General features: G+C 38.6%; 1 protein-coding gene across 1 annotated transcript; it reads left to right on the forward strand.

Moving 5' to 3' along the window:
* Positions 1 to 4546: 4546 nt before the first annotated feature.
* Positions 4547 to 5476, forward strand: LOC110332011 (olfactory receptor 10-like). The gene has a single exon (XM_021212926.1). The coding sequence runs from the start codon at positions 4547 to 4549 to the stop codon at positions 5474 to 5476; it is 930 nt and encodes a 309-aa protein (XP_021068585.1).
* Positions 5477 to 8943: the final 3467 nt, after the last annotated feature.

Here is an 8943-nt window from a genome sequence, read left to right on the forward strand (position 1 = left end):
AATAACACATGCTGTTGGAAAAGAACTTCAGCCGTGAATCCTGACCAGAAAAGTAATTTCAGAGACTATGGAATAGATACACTGGCCCATTCACACAGTCATGCACGCAAACACACAGCAAGGTAAACAGGGACAACCACTGTCCTTGCTGTAGCCAAAAATAAATTACATAAAAGTCGAGAGCGATTTGTGTGGCCCATAGAGATTTGGTCCAAGAAATCAACTTCTAAAAGACAAACAGAACAACGATCAGGGTTGGGAATCTGTCTCCAACACTGCAGTGGATCAGCCAATGGCTGTGGGACCCTTTCAGTTTACTGATCAGATCTTCAGCTCTAAGTGAGCAGGCGCCTTTCCAGGCACAGGAGAGTCCCTTCCTTTTTAGATCACTTCATTTTTTTTTCAGCTCTACTCACATTAAGTCACAACCTGCCTTCATGGAAATGTTATCAGCTGATTAAATTTTAACCTTAAGCAAAGTGGGTGAATTTTCTATGAGCTGCTTGTAAAGAATTTATACACTTGTTTCCAATCTAAAAACACTATTTAAATCACCTGTTCCACTTCTAGAATATTTACCTGCTTTGTCAACCTTATTGTCCTTTGCTCTGTTATTAGAGTATTAAAGCAACCTTCCACCAAGGACTGATTACTCGGCATCCTCTCTGACTGTCAGGCATCATATTTTATTTAGGAATGCAGTTGTAGTAAGGTAGTGAGTGGATAGAACAGATGGAAACAGAAGCCATCATGAAATGGTTATGTGTCAGATGAACACCACTTTCTTCTTAACTGGAAAATAATAGTTAAGCAATACAGAGTGAAATAGAAGTTTTAATTTGTCACCTTCACTCGAGTTTACTTGGTACTATTTTCCTTTCTATTCAGTCTTAGACTCTTATCCACAGTCCCTGGACTCCCACAGGAAACCCCAGTGCAGCCCAGTCCCTGAGCTTGTGCAACCACAATCTAATCTTTGCCTGGGCAGTGAGGTATAGAACTAGAAATTATGTGAAAAAAACCATCAGTTCATATGTAAAGAAATTCGAATCTAGTTTTGAAAGGTAGGAAAGGCCCCCAGCATATTTTAATGTGTGACTTCACAGTATAGATACAGTGAGGCTGAGTTGCACATCTGAACCCAGGAAAGAGTAGAGAAGAGCTCTGTGAGAGATAGGAAGTTGTCATTACTGCAACAAGTAGGCACACTGGGAGAGGAAGGAAGCTCTACTAGACGCTGATAGTCCCTAGCATCAGTTTCAGATGTGATATAGAAGTCTCCTGTGATGATTTGCCAATGCCTGGCAAATACAGAAGTGTATGCTCACAGTCAGCTATTGGATGGAACACAGGGCCCCCGATGGAGGAGCTAGAGAAAGTACACAAGGAGCTGAAGGGGGCTGCAACCCTAAAGGTGGAACAACAATATGAACTAACCAGTACCCCCAGAGCTCCTGTCTTTAGCTGCATATGTAGCAGAAAATGGCCTAGTCAGCCATCATTGGGAAGAGAGACCCCTTGGTCTAGCAAACTATATGCCCCAGTACAGGGGAACACCAGGGCCAAGAAGTAGGAGTGAGTGGGTAGGGGAGTAGGGCGAGGGAAGGGTAGGGGGACTTTGGGGATAGCATTTGAAACGTAAATGAAGAAAATATCTAATAAAAAAAGAGAGAGAAAAAAGGTTAATAAAAAATTTTTACATCAGATAGCACGGCTGTTGTTCTAAAGATCAGACCATTCTCCACAGGGCCCTGGGGATCAGAACTTCACACCCTTTCTCACAAACAGAAGCAGACATGAGTCTTTGTGAGGCAGATGAAAGTCAGACAGTGGAGTGGAGATAGAAGAAATGTCAAGTTACCGTCAGCATGGTATTGAGACTCTCACTGCACACTAGATTCCAAATACAAGACCAGATTCCAAATAAACAGGGCTATCCCCACACCCAACTGTCTACACACGTCAGACACAATGGCAGTGCTTCATACCTAAGGACTATTCAAGTCTGGAACAAGTGTGTGCCTGTAGGCTCAGGGGTGTACCATGCACTCTCGTGCATCAGTCGTTCTAAATACTACAATCTTAAGCCTGAATCTGATCCTAATCTGATTTTGTCATGGATCCTACAAAAACTTGCACTTTCATAACTATTAATGGGAAAATAGAAGACTAAAGATATTATCCAGAAAACAGTTGACGTGATATATCAATGAGTCAAAGACAGAAATCCCCAAGAAGACAGAACTGGGAAATAAAACATGAAGAGAGTAATAGACCAATATAGTGTGGTACTGTTGATGAGAAAGCTGGCCCAGGGCTGTAGGCAGCAAGTTTTGATTTGAGGATCAGTACATGAATAAGAAATTACCTTTGTGTTTCCTCCCAAACAACATTTTTTTTGTTTTGTTTTGTTTTGTTTTAAGGTTCTGGACCAGCATTTTATCAAATCTTACCGTGCATTTTATAAAAACCCACTAGTCAAGAGAGTGCTACTTATTTATACTGGCTCTTTGGACACTACTCCAGAGCCACTTTCTGGTTTCCTTCTATAACATAAATGATTTTCAGATGATCCCCTCAGTTCTATCTCTGTCTGGCTGAGAGTTTTGAACCTCAGCTCAATTTTGCCTACTCAGTGTTGTTTCACAGACTGCGGTAGCTGCTTAATCATATACCTCTTGGTTACATTCTGTTAAAGCCTTTGGGGATGGGGATTTCAGGATTTTCATATAAGAATTTTTTGATGTTTTATTGAATTGTGGGTATGTTAAGAGTGTCTTCATGATAGTATAAATATAATTGAGATTACTATGGAGGGCATGAGTGGCTAGTATCTCACCACTAACTGAGAAGAGGACATTGTTAATTCTTCATTATTACACTGAAAATAAATATACCTGAGATATTCAGGTGTTTCATTCACAATGTCAGGGTATAAAACACATTCATTAATTCACCCAGCAATATTTGTTGAGAGATTTACCCCTCCAATGCGGTACTGTGAGTTGAGGGCACAATGCTAAGTAAGTTCAGCAGATCCAGTTGGATGGCCTTTAAAGAATATTGGTTAGGACACACAAGTACTAAAAATACAACACATCTCTCAAAATTTAAAAATGCCTCAAAGCACTTAATCCCCATCAATTATTGTTGTGTTGATTAAAGAAGCATATATTTGAACACTGTATCTTTATAATTTACATTTTTCCAAAAGGGCAGTATTGTGGTATTCAAATGCATCCCTTGCAGCATTGATCCAGCATGGTGCCATTGGTGACCTTCTAACATAGGTTTAATGAAAAGGCAATGTATGAACTTGACACAAGTTCTCATACTAAGCAGAGGTGAGACTTCTGTCAATCACTTATTTCTTTCTTTGTGAAGAACTTTTTCAAATACGTTTCATATTTTTACCACAAGAAGTATTAGCCCTTAATGGCAAGGAATTTTATAATTCATCAAAGTGTGTTCATGGTCAATTATATTTCATGAAACTATATTGAAGAGAAAAATCAACTGTTTTACACAAAACAACGTTATTTACATCTTTTACATGCCCTGGGTGAAAGTAAAAGTAACGTAGCAAATGTCAGTATGATTGATATTAACATGCTATAAGGGGTGGTATGTCTTTTTTAACTCACTGTGTTGTGTGGTACCCAGAAAAATGAGCTTCTGAAGAATAAAGAGATGTGAAAGATGTTCATTGAATGCAACAAATTCTAGAGAAATTGATGCAAAGAACTTTGGGTTGGAGAGATGAGAACTACTCCTCCTGTGAAGTTCGAAGGTGGGTTGATAAGTTGTTTGAAAAGATGCCATATTTGCAAACAGGAAGACTCATGAAGAGAAACAAATTTGTTATGAGTCATTTCCCCTTGAAATTACAGAGCTCCACTTTTTTTCACCTTTTAAGTCAGGTGGTAGTGGCATGAGCAAAGATTCGCAGATTGGTGTACAAACCACATACACTGAGCAGAAGGCCAAAGATGTACAGAAGGGGACGAACATATGTTCTCTGCATGCTTAGCCCTGGGTCTCAATAGACAGGAACACTGTGCCTCATAGAGAGCAAAAAAGAAGACCATGTAATTCTATGGGTATTTTTGCACATACATTTGTCATCTATTTTGTTTGTCTTTTGAAGTGCTTAGAACCAAAACCAAACACTCTACTGACACAAACACCAGCCCTACATTTGATCTTTAAAACACAATTTCCAGGTTAGTGAATTTGAATACAAGCATCTCTTCTGTTATCAAGGCAAGATATCAACTCTACTTTCACAAAAAGAAGGATCATATTCAAGAAATTGACAAACATGGCTAGAGTTCTGGAACCCACAGGCAGTAGCACTAAAGTTCAAACAAATGCTCTGTCCTTCTAATCCACTTGTCTCTATAATAATGAGAGAAAGACTATTCAACAGATGTAACTGAGCTGCAACATGGAAATCAAAGGGCCTAGTTCAGGAAATGCTGTTTAGATTCTTGATCCTCATAGTGGGCACTAAGTTAACCCCAGCTGTTTATGCACATAAAAGGCTATGGACAGTTTGAATGCTACTTTAGAAGGCAAATTCATTTTGGTGGGCTTTTCAGATTGGCCTCAGCTGGAACTCATTCTTTTTGTTTTTATCTCAATTTTCTACTCCCTAACTATCTTTGGCAACACCGCCATCATTGCTCTCTCCCGAATAGACCTTCGATTGCACACCCCCATGTACTTCTTCCTCTGCCACCTCTCCTTCCTGGACCTCTGCTACACCACCAGCACTGTGCCCCAGTTCCTGATCAACCTTCATGGACTTGACAGGGCCATCAGCTATGTAGGGTGTGTGGCTCAGCTCTTCATATCTCTCGCACTGGGATCCACTGAGTGTGTGCTCCTGGTGGTGATGGCATTTGATCGCTATGCTGCTGTGTGTCGCCCACTGCACTACACAACCATCATGCACCCCATTCTCTGTCAGGCATTGGCTATTGCTTCATGGGNAGGAGGATTCTTGAACTCTCTGATTCAAACAGGCCTCATGATGACCATGCCACTCTGTGGACGCCGACTGAATCACTTCTTCTGTGAGATGCCCGTGTTCCTCAAGTTGGCCTGCCAGGACACAGGAGGAACAGANGCCAAGATGTTTGTGGCCAGAGCCATAATCTTGGTCTTCCCTGCAACATTAATTCTTGGCTCCTATGGACACATAGCTAAAGCAGTACTAAAGGTNAAGTCAACAGCTGGACGCAGAAAAGCTTTTGGGACATGTGGGTCCCACCTCCTGGTGGTTTCTCTGTTTTATGGCTCAGCCATTTACACATACTTGCAACCCAAGAGCAGTTATTCTGAGAATGATGGAAAGTTTGTGGCCCTTTTTTATACTATCGTCTCCCCCATGCTCAACCCTCTGATCTATACCCTGAGGAACAAGGATGTGAAGGGGGCTCTGTGGAAGGTGCTAGGAAGAGGCACAGACTGAGTACTAGAAAAAAAAACAAAACAAAATAGGACCACTACAGCTTTCTGTAATAGCTCTTATGTCCTAAAGCCTACCCTGTTCTACAGACCAAGAAATAGCCTTTGACAACTCTCAGAATTTTCTTGCTGGGAGTCAAGATCTTTTTAACTAATTTCTCTGTTAATGTCTACGGCCCTTACCATATTGAGTAAAATTCTACTAATCTCAAACATTGCACAAAAAAATGCTTGAGAAGATGGTGTATTCTCATCACATGCAGAGAATAGCACAGATGTGTTGGAATTTCTGTGTATGATTGAAGAGTACATTGAATATGACACCCCTTTTCCAAAGCCAGTGATTCCCATGTAGATGGCACATTGCCCATAAGCATAGAACAATGCTCACTGCAATATTTTCTAATTGGCTCAGCATTCTCTCATACCTCAGGGTTTAGGTTCTCAGGTTGCCTCTGCATTTCTAGTTTTTTAGTCCCTGTTACTGCAGAGATAAAGGGGGACTGTGGTTGGAAGTAGGTCATCAAACATGTAGAGTTTTAAATATGATTTCAGTTAGCTTAAAGAAAAAACAAAATCTGTAAAAACAGAACCAAATAAAAACATCGAATTCTACTCAGATGGGTAACAGGTTTGTTTGCTACCATGGTGAAGATACTTCCATTGAATAGAGAAGAGAAGAGAAATGATCATAAAGGCAAGAAACATTGAGAGAGCTGTATAACAAAAAAGAAAGGGTAGAGTAACATGGTTTAAAAGAATGAGGGAGGAACAGCAGAGATGAGATAGTGAGGAGATGTGGGGACAGGGTGGGCAGGCTTCAGATTCTACCACACCTGTTTCTTTTCATGGACTTAAATGGGAGTAAAAGTATAGTTATCCTTGTAAATAGCTTTACAGTTTCAGTATCTTTCACCTGGGTAAAAAAAATCTTAATTCTAATACCAATTGCTACTTACATAGTCTTTGAAATATTCTTATACAAATAATTGTGAGAGTTAAGTATACTCTCTAGTAATCCAATTAAACTAAGCTTTACGCTTTGTTTTCTTTTTAAATAACTTCTCCATGTTTATGTGACATGAACCTGGGACAGTTTTTGCAAACCTAATCCAACACATATAATTGTACTTTATGATTCTCTTTTCTGAGAAAGGATACCCTTCCCATCCCAGTTTTTCCCCAAGTCCTGGGTATTGAAGCTAGTGAATCACCATGCTGGGAAATCACTGTGTCACTGAGCTATATGTCTAGCCAGCCTCGAGAGTCAAAGCTTAATTATAGAGGAGTGAGCTTGGAAAGGAATATAGTGGAAGGGAAACCAAACGTGAACTGAAAGCACATCACAACTTCTCCTTTCTCTACTCTGCCCAGACTGCTGGGTTCTCCTGTATTATGAACATTCTGCCACCAGAATGAATGTTTTTGTTCTTCCCATGAAGTAAATGTATGTTCCCATTTTTGAATCTTTTGTGTTAATAGATCTATGCTGAAGAATGTACATTGTCACAATTAGCTCCTCAACAGTTAAAATGGATATATTTCCTCTCTGGATCTCATTAGTTTCACTGATTGAGGGACTGAAGCTTAAGCAGTTTTGGCATGGCTTACTTTCAGTTGCAGAAGCATTCATGCACTACTCTTTTATTTGGCATGCAGTAAAACGAAAAGGTGATCACTTGAAAAGAGCAAAAACTGATAAACTATTGGCACAGCAGGACAAACACAGTCATTGTTTTTGCAAATTATATCTTGTGGGTTGGAGTTTCCATGTCCATGGAAACCTCTAACCCCTGTGTATCCATGGACCTTCCCATTTATAACAGTAACTGAAGGATTTTTAGTCACAAAGAGCAAAAAAATGCAAAAAAAAATGAATGCAACCTGAGGTAAATATACTAACATAATTAAGTCCATGTTAGACAAATATATTCTTTTCTCATTTTCAGTTTCTAGACTTCATATAGAGTTTGGTATAAAGGTTACATATTTATATATATGTGTGTGTATAAACTATATAATTCTAGATATTATATATATACACACATTATATGCATACAAGTTACACATATATCATGTATACATGTTACATGTACATTGTATCTATATGTACATTACACACACATACATATATATACATATATATGTATATATGGTCACTGTATATATGATCATACATATGCAGAAATGAAAACTTTGTTATTAAAAAAACAAAATTGACAAACCCTTGGCTAAAAATCAAAAAAGAGAACTCTAAACAATTAAACCTATTCCAGCTGAAACTGGAAATGCAAAAAAAGAGATCACTATGAGAAACAATAGACCAATGAACTCGATGACCTAGACAAAGTGGACAGGTCGTTTGATACATTAAGCTTAGCATGACTGAATCATAAAGAAATATAAAGCCTCAACGGATCAATAGAAATCAATGAGATTAAATAAATAATTTAAAAAGCATCTCATCAAACAAATATCCAGTTCCAGATGGGTCACTGTTAAATTATACCAAACTTAATAATGAACCATTATTGAACCTTCTTTAATTATCCCAGAAAAAAATGAAGAGCAGAAAATTCTTCTAGATCCACTCTGTAAGCCCAGAATTACCCTGATAACAAAACTAGGTAAATACACACACACACACACACACACACACACACACACACACACAATCATAGCCCAATATTGCTGATGAACATAAGCACAATCATTTTCAGTACAACAGTAGCAAAGCAAATCCAATGGTACATTAAATGTATGTCCACCATGATAAAAATATGATTCCCCAGATTGCAAGAATGGATCAGTATACATCAATCACATCACAAACACCAATGAAGCAGAGAACCAAAAAGCATATGATGATGGCCCTATTGGGTTGGCTTGTCCAGCCTGGATATGAGGACTTTTGCCTTGTCTTACTGTATCTCATTTTGTCTTGTTTGTTGTCTCTTGAAGACCTGCTCTTTTCTGAATGAAAACAGAGGAGGAGTGGAACTGGGGATGAAGGGATTGGGGGGGATGGAGATGGAAAGAGAGTAAGGAGGGGAAATTGTGGTTGGGATGCAATGTAAGAGAGAAGAATCTATTTTCAAGAAAAAATAATTTAAATAAAATATACGGTTTCAACCCATAAAAAACTGTAAAATTCATCAGTTCTTTAAGGTAAAATCTCTGGATAAATTAGCTATAGAAATGTACCCCAAACATAATAAGTCATACGTATTAAGTATTCACATTGAGTATTGAATGGGAAAAACCTGTTTCCTCCCCAAGGTCTAGAGAAGTCAATGATGGCTCCTTTTACAACTTTGACTGAACATAATACTGGATGTCTTAGTGAGAGCATTCAAGCAAGAATAGCAAATTAAAGTTCATCCAAATTAAATATGAGGACAACTAAATTGTTACAATGGGAATATAGCACCACTTTATGTAAATAAAAAGCTTTAAAAGTTCAACAAAAGA

The sequence above is a fragment of the Mus pahari genome, chromosome 14 (assembly GCF_900095145.1).
Source record: "Mus pahari chromosome 14, PAHARI_EIJ_v1.1, whole genome shotgun sequence".
NCBI classification, from domain to species: domain Eukaryota; kingdom Metazoa; phylum Chordata; class Mammalia; order Rodentia; family Muridae; genus Mus; species Mus pahari.